The sequence below is a fragment of the Lynx canadensis genome, chromosome A2 (genome assembly GCF_007474595.2).
Source record: "Lynx canadensis isolate LIC74 chromosome A2, mLynCan4.pri.v2, whole genome shotgun sequence".
NCBI classification, from domain to species: Eukaryota; Metazoa; Chordata; class Mammalia; order Carnivora; family Felidae; genus Lynx; species Lynx canadensis.
Genome location: NC_044304.2, coordinates 69,730,418 through 69,754,613, shown reverse-complemented (window position 1 = coordinate 69,754,613; position 24,196 = coordinate 69,730,418). Strand labels below are relative to the sequence as shown.

The 24,196-nt window shown below is 42.9% G+C and overlaps 1 protein-coding gene across 1 annotated transcript in view; it reads left to right on the top strand.

The window, feature by feature from the left end:
* The window catches only part of VOPP1 (VOPP1 WW domain binding protein), a 108,340-nt gene that overhangs the window by 26,132 nt on the left and 58,012 nt on the right, over window positions 1-24,196 (top strand). The window contains exon 2 of the mRNA XM_030307689.2: window positions 22,850-22,908. Coding sequence (XP_030163549.1) covers window positions 22,850-22,908 — 59 coding nt within the window. The remainder of the gene's footprint in view (window positions 1-22,849; window positions 22,909-24,196) is intronic.

The window sequence follows — 24,196 nt, the reverse complement described above, 5'->3', positions numbered from 1 at the left end:
GAGAGGGAGACACAGAATCGGAAACAGGCTCCAGGCTCCGAGCCATCAGCCCAGAGCCCGACGCGGGGCTCGAACTCACGGACCGTGAGATCGTGACCTGGCTGAAGTCGGACGCTTAACCGACTGTGCCACCCAGGCGCCCCGAGAAGGTACGTGATTTATCAGAGATCACGCATGTGGTAAACGGAGGTAGTAGGAGTTGCGTTTTCCAGTTTTTATGTGTGCAGAAACTGAAACACTAACGGTTAGTGATTGCCACAAGTCTGCATCTTAATGTCTGTGCAGTGTTAGCCTTCAGGGGCTGGGTGTTTGCGTTGGGAAGAAGGAGGGAGCAGCAGATGTGACGGGGGGTGGGGGGGCGGTGTGGAGGCATCGCAGAAGCTGGGGGTGTCCACACAGTCCCTGCCTTCTTGCCCCTCCCGCCTTCCCTTCCCAGCTCCCAGGTTTTACTGCTTTCCTTCTTCCTTTTTTTCTAGTACTTTTGCGAAGTCTGCAGACAGACTGATAGTTTTTTAAGAGACTTTTAAAAAGCACATTTCTCTGTGTAACTTTTTTTATTTTTAATTTTTTTAACGTTTTTATTTATTTTTGAGACAGAGAGAGACAGAGCATGAATGGGGCAGGGTCAGAGAGAGAGAGAGAGAGCCACAGAATCCAAAGCAGGCTCTGGGCTCCTAGCTGTTAGCACAGAGCCTGACGCGGGGCTTGAACTCACAGACCGCGAGATCACGACCTGAGCTGAAGTCGGATGCTCAGCCGACTGAGCCACCCAGGCGCCCCTAATCACTCTTTTTTTTAAATTTATTTAAAAAAATTTTTTTTTCTGTGTAACTTTAAGTTTCAGATGGATTTTTCTTTTGTCTTAGATTCATGTTTGATTTTGTTTGTTTGTTTGTTTGTTTGTTTTAAGTAGGCTCTGTGCCCAGTGTGGAGCATTGGGTGTTGTATGGAAACCAGTTTGACAATAAATTTCATATTAGAAAAATAAAAGAATCCGAGGCTTAAACGACTGAGCCACCCAGGTGCCCCTAGAAGTATGTTTTAATGTCATGGCTTAACTTGGAAATAGCATCTCTGTAGGAAAATAACTTCGCAGCAGCTTTTCTCTTTTCCAGCACCTAGCAGAGCATCTGCTCCCCTGGGGCTCTTCCCTCTCCGTTACCTTCCCAGATGGCTCACTTGTACCTTCGGTGTGGATGTCTCCTAGGTTTGGTTGAGGACCTTCTATTCTTATTCTCTGAAAGGTCTTTGGGAGTCTCATCCACAGCTAAATTTTCTGCGGTTGTGTTTATGCTAAGTTTCCAAAATTTCTATCTCTAACCCCAGAATTCCCTGCTGAACTCCAGCCTGTATTTATCCAGTTGTCTAATTGAAATCTCTGCCATGGTAGCTGAAAGGTCTCCCAGACCCTGGTTCTGAAACAGCTCACTCTTTCTTCAGATGTCATCTGTTGTCTCCATTTCGGTGGCCATACTGTTCACCCGGGATGCTACTCCAGAAACCCGGGGCTGTTCCAGCCCCACTTTCTTTGCATCCTGTACTGTCTCCAAGTCCTATTGATTCTTCCTCCTTCTAATTTCTAGAATGCTCCTCCCCCATGCCTCTATTTTCTCTAAACCTCGGTCGAGGCTCTTCAGTCTGTGTGCCATCGTCCTCCATCTACCTGTGTAATCTCTTGAAATTGTAATCCAACCTGTCACTTCCCTACTTGAAATCCATGAATGCAACTAAAATTCCTACTAATCTTAATCACGGTGCCTTTCAGGGCCCTGTCGGTTCTCTAGATGGTATGTGGTTGAGCTGTCCCATCCCAAGCCTTTTTACCCCATGCAGTTGCCCTAACCAGGTGCTGTTGTCCAATAGTGAGATAGCGGGCATTGCACATTTTTATGTTTCATCTTTTGAGAATCAACTGATCACTGGGTAGGTTTTGGAGCCTGTCTTGTCAGCAGTAAATACACGAGGAGGAATACCTTTGTATGGGTAGTTCTCTCTGCCTCTCCTTTTTACCAGTGATCACATTTTTTTGGACGCTTTTCATTTTGGAAGTGGCAGAAGATAGGAGGGAAAGAGACCCAAGATGATAAATTTTGAACAGGGTGAGTAGCAGCCAGGGTTGCCAAGATGCATCCCTCCAGGACGTGCCCGTCACAGCATAGTCTTTCTGAGTGGTGTTCCCTGAGTTGTACAGTGCACAGCCTGTGATGCTGAAGAGGACAGACCTGGGAACAACCCTGCTGTGAGGCTCCAGGGTCTGGAAGGAAATGATGCCTGGCTGAGAGGCCTAGGAAGAATGTGATGAAGGTATGGGTGCACAGGAACATGTGCACAGAGGAGTGTGTGTGTGTATGTGTGTGTGTGTGTGTGTGTGTGTGCGCGTGTGTGCGTGTGCATGTGTGTTGAGGGTAGAAAAGGAAGCTCAGTGTTACCAGTGAAGTCAAAGACTGAGGATGGGGCTTCTAATATGGTCATATATGACTTAACATGGTGTGTCTATTGCTGGGGGCAGGGATGGTAGGGTTGAGAACAGGGGGTGGAAACTTGGGTACAATTGAGGGAAGTAATCCACTTCTGACCCCCAGTTTTTCATTGGTTTCTTTAAGAAACATATTTAAACAAAAACCAAAATTGTTAGGCTTAGATCTATAAATATTATAGCTTTCATCAAGTACAAAAAGATTGAGATGGAGGGAGGTGGGTGGGGGATGGGCTAAATGGGTGATGGGCATTAAGGAGGGCACTTGTTATGATGAGCACTGGGTTTTATATGCAAGTGATGAATTATTAAGTCTACTTCCAGAACCAATGTTACACCATATGTTAACTAACTAGAATTTAAATAAAAATTTGGAAAAAATATTATTTCTTTTTGTAGTAGATGAATTGGAGCTTACAACCTGTAGTTGTAACCTAGTAATCCTGGCTTAGGGTCTGTATCATAGGTAAATGTCCTCTGTGTCCCTTGCTAGTCTTTTGTTTTCCTCATTTCAGAAGGAGCCCCCTTACAGAGGTTTGTGTTTGTGCAGATTCCATTAGCACACCCTGGCTCCTCCTCCCAGGTGGTGCAAAAGTAGAAATGAAAATACCTCCTCATTAAATTCTGCAACATAGTGGAACTAATTGTTAGGAATTACATTTAAAACTGTCCCCCAGGGGCATCTGGGTGGCTCATGTGTTTGATGTCCAACTTCGGTTCAGGTCATGATCTCCAGGTTTGTGGGTTCGAGCCCCGTGTCGGGCTCTGTGCTGACAGCTCAGAGCTTGGAGCCTGCTTTGGATTCTGTGGCTTCTTCTCTCTCTGCCCCTCCCATGCTCATGCTCTGTCTCTCTGTGTCTCTCAATAATAAATAAACATTAAAAAAATAATTTGTAAAACTGTCCCCCAAACCCCTCCTTGGAAAAAAAAAATTCTTGAATCCAAAATGTAAAAACTAGGCAGTATAACAGATGAACTTCAGGTCTTTTCTAACAGTGCCTCCTGTTCAGGTGACACAAATATTAGGAATGAGGTTATGAGATGTTATTAACTCTGTGCCTATACTGTGACTCCCTGAATCCTTCCAAGTTGACTTTAGGAAGATTGGCAGTGGAAACAATGTTGTCAAGCATTTGTCATTTTGCTGTAGCTACAACAAATAAAATAGGAGGACACTAACTAGGAGGAAATTTTCAGAAGGGTGTGCTTACTGTAAACGTTGGTTTCTGCTGTTTCGTATCCTAATTTCACTTTGATTCGGTGAAAACTTGCATTGACTTGAGAAGTGGTCCCACTGCAGGAAGCATGGCAGATAGTTGTCACAGCTCCTGTAAACTCCTACTAATCTCCCTGGTAACCACAGCCTGGAGTGCCTCGGTGACAAGAGGTCCGAAGGAATGCTGGGATGAAGCAAGGCCTGTGTGCTCTCTGTTGGTAATTTGCCAGTCAAGCCAGAGTGCCATGTTTTCCGACTAGAACCTGCCCACTTGCTTCTGCTTCTGCTCTTTCCTCCTCTGGGAATACCCTTTCTGTCTTGCGGTTCACGTTCCAAATACAGCCTTCTCCAAGAAGCTTGTCCTGATGCTCAAGCCAAAGCAGTCTCTGATTTTCCAAATTCATAGTTGAAACATTGCTTTATGCATTATGAAAGTCAAAACAGTGCATTCTGGTTGTGAAATAATTGGAAAACAGAAAAATACACAAGGAAACAGGAGCAAGGTTCTCCTTATTCACCTTTCTTAGAGAGCAGCTGTTAGCATCACATAATGTGTTCCATCTGGCCATTTTCTCTGCATTTTTTATACAGTAGTTGCAACATGTATGCCGTCCTGCATTGTCCTCTCCTGAGCACTGCCCTTCCATTAACAAATACTCATACACATTTTAGTGGCTATATAATCTTTATTATATGGCTATTGATGGAGTCATCAGTTCTCATGTTGAATGCTTAGCTTGTTGCCTGTTTTCCTATTTTTAAAAGATTTTTTTAAATATTTATATTTGAGAGAGAGAGAGAAAGACAGTACGCTTGAGCAGGGGAGGCACAGAGGGAGAGGGAGACACGGAATCTGAGCTCTCAGCATGGAGCCTGACACGGGGTTTGAACTCACAGGCTGGGAGATCATGACCTGAGTCAAAGTCGGGCGCTCAACTGACTGAGCCACCCAGGTGCCCCTGTTTTTCTATTTTTGAAGAATCCTAAAATAAGATTCTTTGTGCATTTGGGATTTTTTTGAAGGATACATTTCTAGAAATGGAATAACCAGACCAGAGTTTATTGACAGATTTAAAGACATTGGATTTGTCTTGCTAGACTGATTTTCAGAAAGTTGTTTTTTTTTTTTTTTTTTTTTTTTTTAAGCAAACTCATACTTCTTCTAGCAGTGTATGTGACATAGGGTCAAATGTATCTTTGCTTATTTGACCAAAAAAAATTACCTTTTCCCTATGTTATGAGATAAGAGTTTTAAAATATTAGCACTTCCTGGCATTCATTGGGTATTGGCAGATTTTCTCTCTCAGAGGGGGCAGGTCCACCCCTGTGCTCTTGCTTGGTAGATTAGCTGTCTCGGCTGATGCTGGACCTTCAGTTCTGGTGACTGACTTCTGCAATGCAGGAAATGAAATTCCTTAAGGAGTTACTGGGTTGCCTTACAAATGAAATGCTGTGCCCTCTCCCAAGCATCGGAATTCCCTGGTAATACCTGCTACTCATTTGTCAGGCTGCTTGACCCTGACCATATGGCTCTCAGGCACCTGTGCTCTTGGGAGTTGCCTGGTCTTCATGTAGATGGTCCAGGGACTATATTCCTGGTCAGGGCAGTCAGTCCCTGTAGTGACCATGATGGGAATGGGCTAGGAATAGGCCCTTCCTCATTTGAGAGCAGCATTTTTTTTCAGAAAGGAGGGGCATAGAGGATTTTTAATGTATAGGCCTTTTTAAAGTTCGTTGGTTTATTTTGAGAGAGACCAAGTGGGGGAAGGGACAGAGAGAAGGAGAGAGAGAATCCCGAGCCAATTCTGTGCCATCCGTGCAGAGCCTGATGCAGGGCTTGAACTCACAAACTGTGAAATCATGACCTGAACCATGATCAAGACTTGGACGCTTAACTGTGCCACCCAGGAGCCTCTAAGATTTTTTTAAAAGAGGGATTTTGTATAGAAAACTTCCACATTCTCTTGTCTGGAAAGAAGGTGAAGGGAAAGTGTCTTCCATAGAGTTGGATCCCTGTCTGTTTAGAAGGTAGTGTCTGGGGTAAAGGAAGTAGATAAAACAATACTCAACAGCAGCCACTTCCTTCTTTTGCTTTTGCTCCCAGGGTGAGTTGATTCTGCACAAAGTGTCAGCAAGCATGGATCTCACCTAATAGTCACCCTGGGGTGAAGATGGAGAACATACCAGCAGACCTTATTTCCAAGGGTAGAAAAAAGGGCAAAGGTCTCTAAGAACATGGCGCCTTGCTCTAGTCCCAGTGGCAAAAGTGATGTTGGAGGGTCATTTCCTTCCTTAGCTTTTGTCCAGATGAACCACAGACCTGGGCATTTTAGTAGAAATTAAACAATTAAATGATTAGGGGACTTGGGCCGCTTGCTAGCCTTTTTGTCCTGTGACTATATGAATGGGCCTTTGTTTAGCAGCCTGGGTGTTTCTAGTACTTGGGAATTGTTTATGATGAACTGATTCCATCTTCCTCATCAGACCTTTAGGTAATTGGAGACCTTTAGGTAATAGGAACACCTGCCTAGACTATCCATTATCTACTGGAAGGTCTCTTGGATGTGGCATTCTCCCTGCCAGGCAGGACTTCACATGACGTTCCCCAGTCCCTGCACCTCCCATCTCTCAGTCCTCACAAGTGCACCTGTCCCCCAGGCCCTGTGTCTCCAGGTAATCACCCCAGGCTGTTCATACCCCAAAATGGTGATAAAACAAGATCCCTCCTCCTGCTAATAAGACTGTGGATTTTGTGAGGTATTAGGAGATGCTGGGATTTGATTATCATGAAGTACCTATAATGTTCCCCCATCTTTCATATCATCTATCTAATCTGTCCTTGTAAGGATGCTGAGAATTATGGACTATGTTTCCCAGATTTCTATATGCAGTCTTGGGCCAGGAGGAATACGGGAAATTCCAGCTCAAGGATGATAAAATTAAAGGTGATTAAAGTCCATTAGACGGAGTACACATAAAAGAGAGCTTTATAATTACCAACAGCCAACTTGGTCACCCACATACTGTATATTATTCGCTGGCCGACACAGAGAAGTCAGCCTGTTTGGGAGAGTATGTGTCATCTGGGTGTTAAATATTAAGTTTTCTGCTAATGGAACAAAGGTAGGTCACTGTGAGGGATGACAAATATACATTTTCACCTGTAATGTGAGAAAATGAGCAGGGAAGCTTGCTAGGCACCCTCCTGGATATCCTGAAGTCCTGAGGGACAGACTGAGCCTTTGAGGTCAAGTCAGTTGGCAACCGATCTTCTCAAACTGAGGACACTGATGTGCTAGGAGAAAAGGAAGACACAGCATCAACTTAGCATATCTGCCTGGAGCCTCCATTTAACTTCAAGTTTTTAGGGAGGAAGAAAGGTTGTCCTGGAATTTATAAATAACTGAAAACATTACGCATGAAATGTTATACTGCTATATCATGGAACAGAATGCAGTCGGTGTGAGTATTGAAGAGAAAGCTGGAGATGTCAAAAGAATTTGCATTCCATTGGAGACCACATCTTTATTCACCTGCTTGCATTCAAAGAGTCTGGTGTCCATGCTGTTGGGTACCATCATGGGTATTTTGGTAAAAAGGTTGAAGTGTATTGACAAGGGAAGAAGCTGTGATGTGAAACTGCTGGTGGGATTTTATGGGAAGTTGGTAGAAAGGGATTCTGTGCGCAGAAGACAGTGATTGCAAATGCCTGCAGGGCCCAGGAGGTAAATGAACATGTGTGGCTGACTCGATCCATCTCCTAGGGAGTGGCAGGAAGTGTAGACAGCTAACAAAGGCCTCATCCTGTAAAAGGTGTGCAGGGAGGTAGGCAGTGCTCAGTACCATCTGACAGGTTTTTGGATTTTTTCCAAGTTGGAAGTCTAGATTTTTCTGTAAAGTTTCTTTACGTTAAAACTGTTGTGGGCTAAACAAAACATATCCTTGAGTGGCTAGTGGCGATGACCATTCTCAACTCAATTTCTAGTAAGGGCTTGAATGATTGGCATATTTAGTTCTGCATGTACAGAGGTCTCTGTAAAGCTGTTTTCTTGCTGTTACTGGAATTTGCATGATTCTGTAACTCCCAAGAAGCTGGCAAGATTTTTTGGTATAGAGGGGCTTAAATTGAAATAATAGGTTCCTATACCTACATGTCAGGAAAGAACAGTATTGCACTATAAAATCAGCCCAAATGTCCTGCCTAACATCAGTGACTTCTGTGGCATCATAGTTTGAAAGAGACTCAGAAGTCACCTGGCTCCTGCCCAAGGGGGAGGCGATCTTGGTCCTGCTGGGATTCTGTTATCTGTGCAATCCCTTGAGTCTCTTTTGTCTTTCTCCACAGCCTCAGAGATGTGATGGGGTTTGACCTGGATGTTACTAGGCATTAGATGAGAGCCATGGAATAATGCCCAACCCAGTACTAATTCCTGGAGTTGTGTGGGCTCCTCCCACATCCTTACAGCTGACCTGGGGCTGCTAAATCCAGGGATTATGAACTGCCTGGCCTTCTGCCACATTGGGCAGTTGGCATAATGTAGGTCAAGAGAGCTGAGTCTCTTCTCTCACTTTGCTGCTCACATGCTGAGTTGTCTCAGCTGTTCCATTCATCCACACTGAAGGCTGCCCATCTCCCCAGGACCTGGAGGCATGCTGAGGAGAGTGCCCAATATTAGCTTCCCTCAGCCTCTGGAAAAAGACCATAAGTCCTACAAGGTGGCCTGCAAGGCCCTTCGATCCTGCTGCAGACTCTTCACCACTCCTCTTTGCTCTCTGTATTTCAAAGCCAGGAGCCCTAATTCAGGTTTTTGTTCTTGTATATCTGTTTTGAGTATAATGTGTTTGCATATTTTTAAATGAGTTTTTTAATATAATTTATTGTCAAATTGGTTTCCAGACAACATCCAGTGCTCCTCCCAACAGGTGCCCTCCTCCATGCCCATCACCCACTTTCCTCTCTCCGCCACCCCCCCCCCCCATCAACCGTCAGTTTATTCTCAGTTCTTAAGAGTCTCTTATGGTTTGCCTCCTTCCCTCTCTGTAACTTTTTTTCCCCCTTCCCCTCTCCCCTGGTCTTCTGTTGAGTTTCTCAGGATCCTCATATGAGTGAAAACATGGTATCTGTCTTTCTCTGCCTGACTTATTTCACTCAGCATAATACCTTCCAGTTCCATCCAAGTTGCTACAAAAGGTCATATTCCATTCTTTCTCATTGCCACGTAGCATTCCATTGTATATATAAACCACATCTTCTTTATCCATTCGCCAGTTGATGGACATTTGGGCTCTTTCCATAATTTGGCTATTGTTGAGATTGCTGCTATAAACATGGGGGTACAAGTGCCCCTATGCATCAGCATTCCTGTATCCCTTGGGTAAATTCCTAGCAGTGCTATTGCTGGGTCATAGGGTAGTTCTATTTTTAATTTTTTGAGGAACCCCCACACTGTTTTCCAAAGTGGATGCACCAGTTTGCATTCCCACCAATAGTGCAAGAGGGTTCCCATTTCTCCACATCCTCGCCAGCATCTGTAGTCTCCTGATTTGTTCATTTTAGCCACTCTGACTGGCCTGAGGTGATAGCTCAGTCATCATCAGGGAAAGAAAACTAAGTCAGCTTTTAATTTTGGAATAATTTTGGATTCACAGAAAACTTGGAAAGCTAATACAGAGTTCCGGTGTGTTCTCTTACCCAGTTTCCACTAATTTAACGTCTTAAATTAACATCTTACACTGCCGTGCTACATTTGCTAAAATAAGACACATACATATATTACTATTAATTGATCTTCAGGCTTTATTTGAATTTCACCATTTTCCCTACTAATTTCCTTTTTTTTTTTTTTTTCTACTCCAGGATCTAATCCGGGACGCCATACTGAATTTAGGCATAATTCAGTTTTGCCAAAACTTCCTGCTTCCTGTCATCACCTTTCCCTTTTCATTAGGTGTTTGCTTTGTACAACCATTCTCAGCTTGGGGAACACCCTGGGGACAATCACATATTCATTTGCATGGGTTAATGATTAAACCCAAGAGCCTCAACCCCCCTGCCAAATGAAAAGAAACTAAAAAAACTAAAAAAAAGGTATGAAGCAGAATGTGAGGCCTTCTCTTCACCCTATTACCTCCCAACCCTAGACCTTCTCTGCAGAGGGAGTTATCTTTAGTTTCTCTTGTAGCCCTATGAATTTTTATTTTCTAATTTGTATACTCAGATACTTTGTTAAAAGTACACGGATCATATTATACATGCTCTTCTGCAATTCGTTTCTTCTTTTTTTCTTAAGAGATATTTCTTAGAGATACTTCTTTTTTTTTTTTAATTTTTTTTTTCAACGTTTATTTATTTTTGGGACAGAGAGACAGAGCATGAACGGGGGAGGGGCAGAGAGAGAGGGAGACACAGAATCGGAAACAGGCTCCAGGCTCTGAGCCATCAGCCCAGAGCCTGACACGGGGCTCGAACTCACGGACCGCGAGATCGTGACCTGGCTGAAGTCGGACGCTTAACTGACTGCTCCACCCAGGCGCCCCTTCTTAGAGATATTTCTATATCAACGTGTATAAACCCACTGCATTTCCCTTAAAATTAAAGAGTGCTCCTTAATGATCGTGACTTGTTTAATCAGCTCCTTTTGAAGGACATTTAGGTACTTTCTAGCTTTTTGCTGTTACACACAGTGCCCCGTGAAACTCTTGGACAAGTGTCTGTCTCATGCTCTTTTGCAGGCTTGCATTGACAGGTTATTACATTTGTCATTAAACCATGCAAGGTCATAGTTTACAGTGATTCTTAGCTGGGCTGTGGAATTGGATTTGGATTGTAGTGTGAGTGATCGTATGTGGTTTGGGTGCAGCCTTGTAGGAAAAGCTTACACTCAAATTTTGAGAAAATACTTGAGGATTAAGTTAGAGAAGGACCGAAATATATTGTCCATTTCAGAGTGTTGAACTTACTCTTTGCATCTTTACATTACTTTGGAGGCTGGATGGATGGAGACTAAATTTTTCTTGGGCTTGGAGGTGGATGGGAGGACCAGGGTAGCGGGGTTTAAGAAGATACTTCCAAGTGGGAGACAGGTCGCTATGCAAAGTGCAGACTGCACAAGAGATAGCGTTTGTGAATAGCACCTACCCATTCTGGTTTGTAGAAATAGACTTTTCCACGGTTCACGTTCTAGAAGCACTCGTACAGTAAGAGAATCCTGGGAGACACAATCCCTAGGTTAGCAGTGAAAGTTCTTCACCGCATCAGCTGGAGAAGAGAGGTGTCTCGAAGTCCAGGAGGTCTGAGGGCAGCTGGCGGGGAAGGGGATGTGACAGAGTTAGGCTGGAGCTGGAGGTCCCGCTGTATGTTCTGCCAGGCTCACTGTGAGCTGCAGTTTCCCAGGTGGGACCCTCTTGGCCTCCTCACTGGCTTGTGGAGAGGAGCTAAGGAGAGCAGTGAAGGGTGTGGGCAGATTACTCCCCTGATGGATCCAAGCCTCCACCCAGCACTTGGCATAGCTTTTCGCCCATTGTTGGTGAGTGGATTTTGGGAGAGTGAATTTCTGTGGGGGGTTTGAGGATTGGATTTTCATTTAAGCACCCTGTACATGCCACATAATGTACATGTGGTAGCATTAGGGAAGCAAGCCTGAGTTACACTGATAGGTGCCTGCCTTTGTGTTTAGGAGAATAAGAGACACTGAGCCCCAGGTAACACTGAACTACTGAACTCACTGTAATTACAAAGGAGAAGCCCAGGACGTGTAAATGGTAGGGTCAGACTGTTTTGGGGGTGGCCTGCAGAGTCCCTTCTGCAGAAAGCCTGCAGACTGCCCTTCTGCATTCAGACTTAGGAAGAAATTCATCTTTTTTTCTTAATTTTTTTTTTTTTTTGAGAGAGAGAGACAGAGTGCAAGTGGGGGAGGGGCAGAGAGAGGGAGACAGAATCCAAAGCAGGCTCCAGGCTCCGAGCTGCCAGCACAGAGCCCGACATGGAGCTTGAACCCACGAACTGCGAGATCATGACCTGAGCCGAAGTTGGACGCTCAACCGACTGAGCCACCCAGGCGCCCAGGAAGAAATTCATCTTTAAGTGGAGATCTGATGGAGAGTGGCAGTTAGCTGATGTTGGGGTGGGTGCTAGGGAGTCATTGTGGGCCTGCACTGGTCAATTGTGAAGACCCAGGGAACTGTTAACAGTATGCACCTTTCTGGGGACAAAGGTGCTTGGCATGAGAGGAGGCATATGTCGTACCACCTTCTGAATGTGGATGATCCCAACATTGTTCAGCCTCTCGTTGTGTTTAGCCAAATCTCAGCTCTTTTTTTTTTTTTTTAATTTTTTTTTTTCAACGTTTATTTATTTTTGGGACAGAGAGAGACAGAGCATGAACGGGCGAGGGGCAGAGAGAGAGGGAGACACAGAATCGGAAACAGGCTCCAGGCTCTGAGCCATCAGCCCAGAGCCTGACGCGGGGCTCGAACTCCCGGACCGCGAGATCATGACCTGGCTGAAGTCGGACGCTTAACCGACTGCGCCACCCAGGCGCCCCTCTCAGCTCTTTTTTAAGAGCTTCTTCCTTACAGTCCAAATCCAGACTTAGAGCAATCTATATGTCAGCAGACAATCCAACGCACTTTCCCTCTAAAATATAAGCCAAATAGGGAGGCTAGTACACAGCCCATCTTAGGAAGTCCTTATTTACTTTTTGGCATTTTGCTCTTGAAGTGCTGTGCTTATGAATCTTTGCAGGCATTTCTGTCGACAACAGAGAAGAAGTTGGTATTTTCTCACCAGTCTGGTGGTTAGCTTTTGGATCTGTTGGCAAACAAAGATTTAGTTCCGACGTAATGTAACAGTAAATGTCTGTTATCCATTTGGGCGGCGCTGTGGGATGTAGTCACTTCCTGTGATATGTATCATACAAGCAGGGTGCACCAGTGATAGATCAGGTGGTTGCTGAGCTGATCTGCTGACTTTTTCATAAGGTCGTTCTTGTACTCTGTAGGCACATTGTTGAAGGGGGTGACTTCCCTGGATTAGGCCCTTGGGGCCCTTGGGGAGAGTATCTAAAGGCTTCATGTCTATTCAGTGCTTCCTTTTTTAGCCTTTGGCCCATAACAAAGGTTGATTATTAATTTGTTGCCGGCAAGTAACAGTAGCTCTACTATTTCCACCTGTTATCACTGCTTTCAGATCATTCTAATGAAATCTCCCAGTCATCAGTTTTTGAATGAATGATGTTTGGTGGCATTTGCAAAATTTGTCACATAAACTTTTTTGGCTGGCACCTGTGAATTCACTCTGTGCTATAAAGTTGCAGCTCTGAGTGTTTTTAGCAGCTAAGAACACTTTCTGAGTGGAAAAGAGATTAGTTTGCCTGCAGGTAGGCTTTGGGCTCCTTTGGTTTGGGATTGTCTGAGGCAGGTTGGCCAAGTCTTGGCAAAGCTGCTAAGCACCCTTGTCTTTTTTGCTCTTGGAGATGCAGTAAATGATAGTGCTGAGAGAGGAGGGGTGCTCCAAGGTATGATTTCTAGTAAGGTTTATTTTGGGAGGATGGAATGAGGTCTTTCATGCGGTTTCAGGCATCATTTTCGTTTCTCCTAGGCAATGAGACGATGCCTAAAATAAATCTCATTCTGGCTCCCTGTGGGAGACGCGACAGACAGAGCAAAGAATGGGATTATGAATTATCGTGACACAGGAAAGTGCGACATCTGTCCACTGTCAGAGAAAACACACAGATTTTAGAAACCCACCGGCTTTATTCAGACCGCAACTCTCCGCTTGTTTCCTGTGTTGCCTTGGCCAAGTTAATTCACCTCTCAGAGACCTTCATTTACTTGCTTCTAAGTACCTCTACTGCCTAACTCTCAGGGTTGTCATGCTGTTAAGTGAGGTTTTACCTGCAGAGTACCTGGAGGATAAGAGGCATTGCATCAATGGCAGCTACTATTTTCACCTTAGAATTGAGCTAGCGTGAAGAGATGCTCTGCCTCATTAGTTGCTAGGGAAATTCCAGTTAAAACCACAGCGGGATACCAGTACAGTGTCAGAGGGCTGAGATCAGAAATAGTAGTCACGTTGGTGAGGATGTGGAGAAACTGGAGCCCTCACACTGCACGCAGGAATGTAAGATAGTGCAGCTGCTTTGGAAGACAGTGTGGAGATTCTTTAAGAAATTAAACATTGAGTCACCATATAGCCCAGCAATTCCCCTCCTAAGTATCTACCCAGGAAATGAAGACATATGTCCGCACGAAGATCTTCATGCGAACGTTCATAGCAGGCTTGTTCATAATAGCCCGAACAAGGAAACAACACAGATAAATAGATAAACAAAGTGTGGTGTGTCCATTCAGTGGAATAGTACTCAGCACTAAACATGAGTGAGCTGCTGACAGCAACAAACACAGATGGACAGAATCCAGACATAAAAGACTGTAAGTTTTATCGTTTCATGTAACTAACTGAACCTTGTAGAAAAGGCAAGAGAAAACTAGAAGGCTGATCAGCGTTGCCCAGGGCTGGGGCAGGAGCTAGAACTGACTGCAAAAGGACAAGAGAGAACATTCTGGGGTGATGGAAAGGTTCTAAAACTGGATTGTGCTATTGAATGCACAAAGTATAAAAATTTCTAAAATCTCACCAAACTGTGCATTGAAAATGGGTGACTTTTATGTTTGCAGTACTGTGATTTATATTAAGAAATACATACTTGGTTTTCATCCCAGTAAAGGTGTCTGTTGTTATATTAATACTTGACGTTTGGGAGGCACCTAAGCATGGGGGTCTTGTTGCCCACAGAACCAACCATGTGGTTAAAGGGTTGGAACTTTCAGTCCCTCCTCTGATCCTCAGCGAGGGGAGAGAGGTTGGAGGCTAAATGATTTGCTAATGGCCAATGATTTAATCAATAATGCGTATGTGATGAAGACTCCATAAAACCCCGAAAGGACTGGGTTCAGAGAACTTGAGGTGGGTGGACACATAGAGATTTGAGGGAGAGCGATGCATTTAGAGAGGGCGTAGAAGCTTCATACCCCGTCCTTTTATCCTGCCCTATGCATCTTGTCCATCTGGCTGTTCCTGAGTTCTATCTTTTTATACTAACAGTGATCTAGTGAGTCAGGTGTTTCTCCGACTTCTATGGGCCATCATAGCAGATTAATGGAACCTCAGCAGGAGGTCGTGGGAACCTCTGATCCAGAGCCGGTAGATCAGAAGCCTAAGTGACAACTGGTGCTTGAAGGGGGTCAGGGCACTCTTGCAGGACTGAGCCCTTAACCTGTGGGATCTAATGCTATCTCCTGGTACATAGGGTCAGAGCTGAGTTACTATTGTAGGACACCCAGGTAGTGTCACCAAATTACCGGGTGGTGTGGGGAAAACCCCCACACATCTGGTATCAGAAGTGGCGTGAGTATGGTAGTCGTGTGAGAGTAATGGAGAAACACAAGAGGGTAGGTTTTCCAAATGGCATATGAATTAAACCTCATATTGAGCTAGAACCTGGATCACATGACTGTCTCATAAATTATACTTTATGTTGATAATTGTTTTAAAAAATAGCATGGTCGTGCAGCCTGGATGGTTCAGTCAGTTAAGCATCCTACTCTTGGTTTCAGCTCAGGTTATGATCTCACGGTTCATGAGTTTGAACCCTGCGTCAGGCTCTGTGCTGACAGTGTGGAGCCTGCTTAGGATTCTCTCTTTCTCTTCCCTGCTCTCACTCTCTCTCTCTCTCTCAAAATAAATACATAAACTTAAAAAAAAAGCGTGTTTCTCAGAACTCTCATGTTCAAATGGCATGAGTAGGAATGCCTGTGTACCCAAGTGTTGTGAGTCTTTCAGCGGATCCCACCTTTGACGCTAATTTAGGACTCATGTGCCACCTGCATCTTGCTACAACAGCTTCTGATAATATTGTTACGAGAATTTCAGGCTCAGTTAGAGGGAGATTTGCAAAGCAGCCCAAAGGAAATCGCACTTCCCAAAATACACTATAGAGTTAGGCTTATATTGTCCCATTTTTCCTATAAACACAGATTTGTTTTTACATTGTTAAAATTATGTAATGTATTTTAAAATGACTGCATAAAATGAGAATTTTTTTCATGATGTTAAACTTCTTAGAAATACAGTTTTAATTGCTGTTTCAGTACACTCTTTCTAGCCTTGTATATTATTTTTCACAAATTTTGTTCATCTCTTACATCTTATTTAATTTATGGTAGGATGATGTTCACTTTTGTTAGCCAATTATGTTTCCTCATTTTAAATATCTCTTTATGTCTACTCTGCACTTCTTTATTGGACAGTAAGTGATCTTCTTTTTCAAGTACAATTTAACAAATTTAAAAACAGAATGTTCCATACAGAAAGCTTAGAAACTTGATTACCAAGATGAACAATGGAAAAAAAATCATCTCTAATGCCACCAGAAAGGTAATTTATTGTCATTATTTTGGCATATATCTTTACATATTGTTTTCTCTGTCCTATGATGTGCAGCAAGTATATGCTGTCCTAGATATGCTCTTTATTGGCTTTATTTTTCTTAGCAAAATGCTCCCATACAATTGTATATTTTTCTGGTATCTGATAGTATATGCCTACTAATATATCTTTTGGATGTATTATAATTTTGTTAACCAAACGTACATTTCAAAGGGTTTTTTGATATATATTGAAAATTGTCATGTGAGACATTATATTCCCAACACTATTATGTGATATGTCTTTACTCTCTTGTCCTCATCAGTAGTTGGTACTGTTTTTTTTTTATTAAACAATTTGGTAGCTAAAACCACATCATTATAATTTATACTTATTTGATTACTAATGAATTTTGTCTCAGAAAATAGCTTTATTGACTGTTTTTGTTTCTTCTTTGAAGAATTTCCATATCTATTACTTTTATTTATTTTTCCTATTGGAATTTTTATCTTTTATTATGTAAGCTTTTTATTTAAAGATACTAAGTTTATTATATTTTCATACCTTATTGTTTGCCTTTTAATTTTGGTTATTGATTAATTTTCATTTCCTGGACATGAGGATTTTTACCTACTTGAATTAAGGACCTTGACTGAGTTCCCCTACCATTCCTTCATGAAAAACTAAGGCAGATAAAGCTAACAAGGAAGCTTTCTTCGGAATAAGTTATGAGAGTCCACAGAATTTTCCAAGGGATATGTAGCTGGGCCTAATTTGTGTCTTATAGTCTACATGTCCCCAGAATCTTCAAGATAGTAATAGACAGTGTTATATATCTAATAGTTATTTGCTGGCTGATTGGTTTCTTCTGTAAGACATCAGACGATCTTTTATTTCTGTTATTTAAAGAGTTTCTCTGCTTTCTTTCCTTTAATAAATGTTGCTTGTGAGAAGCCTCATACTTTTATTTAAAAAAAAAAAAATCAAGGTTCCTTGGAGGCAAGATGTTCCTGAAAAAGAGAATATCCATAAGCCCAAGGATTAAGTAATTAGCACTTAGGAAGTTGATTAAAATTCCAGTACAAGAATTTGAGGCATGCTGACTCCTATTTATTGTTTGAAATTCAGAGACCTTGATATAATTAGCTGTTACTCCCTCCATAAATTCTTGCTCTGACTTCCACAAGGCCTCCTGCTGCCCTCTCTCTCTGTCCCTGGTCCTGAGCATCAGCCCTGCCAGCATCCAAGAGGCTCTCTTTGTTCAGAGTCTGTGCTGAGTGTAAATGCCCACTCTAATTGGGCTGGAACAGAATGCAGCCTGCATCCGGTGGTGTGTGTTTCCAGTTCAGCTTTTGACGAATGTGAAAGGAGCACCGAGGTGCAGCCGGGCATCTTTCCCCTTTGACAGAGAGTCCTCAAACTGATTTTCCCAGGGTCTTCCCACCATGTTGAAGAAAGTTGAGGACTTACTGGTCCTGGACAGGTTGGTGAAATAAGTTTAAAAAAAAAAATCCTTTCCAGGTGTCAGTGGGATCAGTTCTGTTAGTGAAGCACTACTTTTCCAGTTGGCTATTCATTTAAAGATCCAACTCCATCCCCCTTTGAGCAAAAGGAGAAAGGGTGGGATTTAGATAAAATCCAGTGTTCTGAATCCTTTAGGCACTCGAGTCCTCACTCCTGTGTGTCCCAAAGTCACAGGCAGCTTCATTCTGTCAGAGTCGACTGTGTGCTGTTGTGGTGCAACACTTCTGTTAAGTTGGAGTAGGAGAAGGTTGTACCATTTTATTAAACGGTGGCATCTGGGACCTCCTATTTTCAGCACAGATAGATTCAGAATAATTTATGTCAGTGTGAGGATTGCTGTTGGGGATTAGCAAAGGATATGTTCTTTGGGCTTATTTAGATCCTGGCTAAATATGGATGACTATATTTAGGAGGGCTCAACTACATTTATGGACATCCTAGTCCTTGAATAATAGAGCACTGGGGTTCTTCCCTGACTGCAGATGTCCTACAGACCTTTCCAGTTTAAACCTTAGATTACCCTTCACTTGCTCCTTATGGTAGATGTTTTCTCACAATCCTGCATATTCTGCTTTGTGAATGTTGCTATTATTTATGATATCTTTGAAAAAGAGATGGCTATGCTTATTACTTTCATTATACACATGGGAGGAGTATTATATTATGAGTGCATTGAGGGCCTACCATTTGCCCAGAGCCTGGTAGAGAACCCTGGCTGTTGAAGATGTCCAGATGGTAGCAGAGAGGAGCTGACAAGACCTCTCCTAACAAATATAGTTTCTGTTTCAGTAGATGGTCAATCCCTAAGAAGCCATGATAGTACCTTTGTAGAATGAGTAGGCCTACATTTTGGGTGGACAGTGGTTTTTTTCCCCTAGTTGATATAGTTAAAACTTGTTTTAGGGCGGGGTTTGTTTCCTTTAGAGAGATTTTGGAAAACTAAATAGTGTGCAAATGTCAGATATTACATACTTAGAATCTTTGTTCTCAGAAGGTTTGAAAGCATTGCTTCTACTTGGATGATCATAGTAAAGTGAGTCATGTGTTGCAGAGAAGTAGGAAAGCTTGTTTCAGGGCACACATTTAGAGATGGATTTCCTGGCTGGGTGTGAGATTCAGTGGACTATACGCTGATCTGGTCAGGCATTTTGATGCATTCAATCTCAATGACTTCATAAAGCCATCTTATAAATTCAGCAGGGAAGACAGACGATCCTGTTTTAGAAATAAGACAGCTGAGGTGCAGACTGACTGGCACCATGGCTGATAAGTGGCAGTCAGCTTGAGAACCCAGCTATGTTCTGATTCATCTTTCTTCGGTGGGATGAATCCACCCTTACCCCTTGATGCGGGTGTGTTTTCCTAGTAGACCCTAACACAAATGCCTTCCTTCTGCCTCTCCCCATACCACCCATCCATTTGCTCACGAAATCACTTCTGAGAGCCTTTGTTGGTCGACTTTCACTTGGCGGAACCGGCTCTCAATCCTGGGTGGTTTCTAGCAGGGATCTTCCTTTCCACCTCCGGCCCTACGGTACCTGATCTTCAGTCCTACCATGAAGCTCTTGGATTGGTGTGCAAGCTGACTTTGACACCTGGGATTCAGTTAACAAGCATTTAGTGAAGGAAAGACTCGATGATGAAAATTCCCAGAACTTCTTAGTCCTCATTCAGTGTTTTCAGCTGACTCATGAAATATGTCATTCTGTGTTCTTCCAATTATCCAGCTGTAAAAAGGAATAATACCCCATTCTAACGTAGGGAAGTATTATCTGTGTGTATTATTATATAACATTTCTTATACAAGAGAGCTGTTGTAAAAGTCCAGCTACCAAAAATAATGAAGAAGTTACCTGGATATTTGCAAATGTCAAAAGCTTAAACAAGCTTCAAGTAGCGGTAAATGAAACTATGTTTTAATGGTAAATAGCTCAGCTTCAAAAGTGTTTATCTCTTCTGCTTCAGGAAATGTGGCCACAAATTGTTCTGTTTGGTAAAGATTATTTTTATTTATTTTGAGAGAGAGAGAGAGAGAGAGAGAGAGAGAGAATGAATGTGCACAAGCAAGGGAGGGCAGAAAGAGAGAGAGAGAGAATCCCAAGCAGGCCCCACACTGTCAGCACGGAGCCCAACACAGGACTCAATTTCGGGAACTGTGAGATGATGATGTGTGCTGAAATCAAGAGTCAGTTGCTTAACCGACTGAGCCACCCAGGTGCCCCCACAATAACATTTTCTGAAGAGAATGTTTTCTAAAGGAACAAATGGAGGTTGATACTTTTCAAACTAGGTTTTATTTGACTAGCTTAATGAAAAATGGTAAAAAGGTGATTAGCAAATAACTGTGAACAAAAGTAATGACCAAGGAGGCCCCAGTGAGGTTACTGAAGATCTCAGCAAAAACACCAGAAATAACATTTTGAGATCAGAGGGAGAATGGGATGGAAATAGTGTCCTAACATCTGAGGGCATTGGGAGGGTGTGAAGAGGAGTGTGTTCTCCTCACAAGTTTCTTGTGAAGCTCTTCTAACTTCCCAGCTGTTTGCTGTGTCTGCTTCCTTCCTGCAAAAAGTGATGTGTGCGTGCAGTGGCATGATAGTCCTTAGTCGAATTTTGTGGTCTGAGAAGAGTAGATTCTTTACAAATTCCTTTTAACTTAACTTTATTTTTCTCAACATGAAAGAATTTTACATGATTCCAAAGTCAAACTGTGAATAAAAAAGTATACACAGAGAAATGTGCCATCGCTCTCTCTCCCATCTCCTAACGCAGCCCCCATGGGGTAAGCGTTCTCATTAGTTTTTACTATACCTTTCCTGTAATTCGTTTAGTAAGAAATTAACCAAATGTAGAATTTTCCTTTTCCGTAACAAGGAGCATAGTGGATGCGCACTTTTGCCCATTGTCTTTTGAGTAACACTGCATCTTAGAAACCATTTCATACTGTTTCCGAGAGACCTCGGAACAAGAGACGTCTTGTTGGCCACATTGTGTACATTCCTCGTCGTGTATTTTACCAGCCTGCTGTGAGTATCTGTGTCATTGCCGAGATTTTGCTATTAGAAATAATGCCATGATCAATAAACCATTGCATATTATGTTTCATATTTGTGGAGAGATAGTCAGTGGTTAAAGAGAAATATATTCGTTTCCCAGACACTGCTAGATTTCCTTCCCAATCGTCATGTCTGATAGTGCCTGGGAGCTGTTCTGTACGTAACAGTTTGGTGCTTTTCGATACCCTGTCGTAGTTCCGAAGTTTCACACGTACCGCCATAGGTCCCATACACACATCTGTGCATGTCACATGCCCCACCACACGGGCAGCTGAGTGTCGAGGGCAGAGAGAGCCTCCTTTCACAGAGTCTGTCAGGCTTAGAGACAGAGCTGGGAGCAGGATCCTGATGTCTTGGTCTGGATCTCTCTCTGCCACCCTGTAGTCATGGGGCGGTATGGGGAGAGCTGAGTGTCAAGTTCTAAGAAAGTGTGCCTGTCTCCAATAGTGATGGAGAATAAAGAAGGAACATTTAACATGCCACCTGGAAGAACGACCTGGTTGCTCAGCTTATAATAGAGGACTCTAGTGAAATAAATTGTAGTTTAGGGTAGACACTTGAAATTTCTCTTTCTTGACAAAATAAATTAATTTCTTTAGCTGTCTGAATTTCCTTTCCTGAACTGGACAGGAACTGACAGAGTCTAAATTAAACTCATTTTCCATTCATACAGCTGGGTCACTTTGGGCTGCCCGAGTGTGCTTCTGGGTGTCCTAAAGCACATTTAAACCACCCCCCCTCACCCCCAGTGTTTCACGCTGTTTTCATAACCCATCTGATTTAGCCAGTGTAACACATAATATTTGCTTTCGCCTCTCCACTCTAGAGTCAGGGTCTATTTCTGAAACGTCTTGAGAGCTATTCGGGAAGACTGTTGCGGGAAGGCATCGCCATACACCTGCTAGCACTGGGCAAGGCAGAGGGCAGATGGCGGGGTCAGGCTGGGGAGTTGGGTGAGACAGACCCTGCCTTGCCCAAAGAAAGCTTTGTTTTCGTGACGCCTTTCCCTGTGTTCCCACTGGTAGCTTTGCACTAGTATTTGGGAGGTATTGTTTATACATAGGGTCCAATGAATTGGATCATGAATGTAGGAAGTTGTGAATTAAAAAAAAAAATGGTAGAACAAGCCGAAGAATTTTAGAAATATCTTGTTTAGGTCCAGGACAGCGTTTCTGCTTGGAGCTCTCACTGAGCACTTGGTGCCGTCGGCTTGCTCTCACTTGTTGGAGGCGTGTGAGGCAGTCTGTCCACCAGGGCAGCATTTGCACCTGCTGTGCCCCCCATAACGTCAAGTGTGACACTTCCTTGGAAAGCACTCGGGAAGCTCTTAGTGTCTTTCCTCATCACCCTCCCTGTTTCTCATCCCTGGAAATGAGGGCAGGGGGCAGTACTGACACTGGCAAGTGAATCCTGCTTTACACAGTCTGCCAGATGTGGATCCCCATGGGAGGAGCCATGATTTGAATATGCCTTTTGGAATATTCTGAAATAGAAAGATCTGGAAAGGTCAAAACTGTGGGAAATACCTTTCAAACACGAAAGTTGGGGGGAAATGGAAATAATTGTAATATTTTATTTTTAGCATATTTTAGATATTTAGAGTATCATAATATGTGAATTTTTTAATTTTGTTAAGTTTATTTATTTATTTTGAGAGAGACAGACAGTGAAGGGGAGAGCAGAGAGAGAGAGGGAGAGAGAGACTCTCAAGCAGGCTCTGTGCTGATGTGGGGCTTGAAACCACAAAACCGTGAGATCATGACCTGAGCCAAAACCAGGAGTTGGGCACTTAACTAACTGAGCCACCCAGGTGCCCCCGTACTGTGTGAATTTTTAAAAACAGATTGTCTTTAGTTTACTTTTTAATGAATTGGTCATGCCCATGTATGTAGGGAAATTGAAAGCTAGAAAAATTACAGGCAAAGAGATGTTTTCCTATGTTTTCTTCTTCCCTTTTAAGAAATATAAAGAAATAAAAAGTCATTGTGGAGGGTGGATCTCCCTCTGATGCAGGGTCTCCCCCAACCCTCTGCTTTCTACACTTCAACATGTATCAATTTACCTTTCCTTGTGTCTTTTTGTCCGGTCGTCTTAACAATATGCAGATGACTTTCCACTCACAAAGGTTTTCTTCCTTCTATTTTCAGTGTACAGAGGCCAAAAAACATTGCTGGTATTTTGAAGGACTCTATCCAACATATTATATGTAAGTATTTGCATTTTTCTGTTGGTTTGATCTTGTGGTCACATCTTTCTCTGGGAATTATTTCTTTAATAGATAATAGGACAGCTTATAGGATGGGGAACAGTCAGTTTGGGGAGGTCTTCACCCTTGGTTTCACATGCCTCTGCTCATGATTGTGCAGGTGACTTCCCTAAGGACATTCGGCCTGCTCCAACCACTTACTTTGAAGACAGCATGAAATACCATGTGCTTTGTTCTGTGATGCATGTGGGCTCATACATGATTGGACAAGAGGGGCAAGGTGTCTGAGCAGGGCCAGAGTCATGTTGGTTTAGACAAATTTTCCGAGGTAAAGGGAGCAGTGGGAGTAGAATTTTGAACTTGAGCTGGATAGGGAAAAAGTCCTTAGCTCAGCTGCTGGACTATGTGTGCATGTACGTGTGTGTGTGTGTGTTGACAATGAATACAAAGATCACCTGGCCTGTCTCCCCCCAGACAGGTACAGTCAGCCTTTCATGGCTCTTGGCTTCAAGCAGGATATGTTTCTTCCTATGCCCTGGGTGCCTGCTGGTGTTATTTTAATTAAAGCATTGTTGTCTTTTACCCTGTTGTTTTTAAGGGTTTTTTTAAATGTCTGCTGAGTTAGCCACGTACTATGCTGAGCTACCTGCCTACATGGTCAGAATAACTCTCAAGGTTATCAGTTATTATTTTTATTGTATTTTGGAGTTCCATAGGTTTTGAGAGGAATACCCCAAACCATTTTTTCCCCAAACTCTGTTATTTTTGGTATTGAATTTTATAAAACATGATAATTTTCAGTAACATATGTAATCATAGCAGAAACACTATATATTTTAGTGTATAGGGAGATTGGACAGGAAATAATAATAGTAGCAAAGAGTGTTATTTGTTAATTGGCCAATAGGTACCTTTTTATTACCTGCCATTTTGGGGTGAGTTTCTGATCTTGAAGAGACAAATATAGGAGGAGGAAGGTTGCCCACCTGTGAATGGGGACATGTTGACAAGCAGGAGTCCTCAATGCCCAGGGCTTCTGTCAGAAAGCCTCTGCAGCTGCAAAAAGACAAAGCCCCACTTGGAAAAATCAAGCAGCAGCCTAAGGACTTTAATTACAGAGTTGTCAGCTTGAATAAAAATGGTTATGGGATGGCACGGAGGTAAAATATTTAGATTCTTAGAACAGTGGATATTCCTTGGGAAGCCCAGTTCCTTGATTCTGCTCCGTATGCAAGATATGGGACGTCTTCCTATGTGTTCTTCCTTGAAAACGAATCTTTCTCAAAGT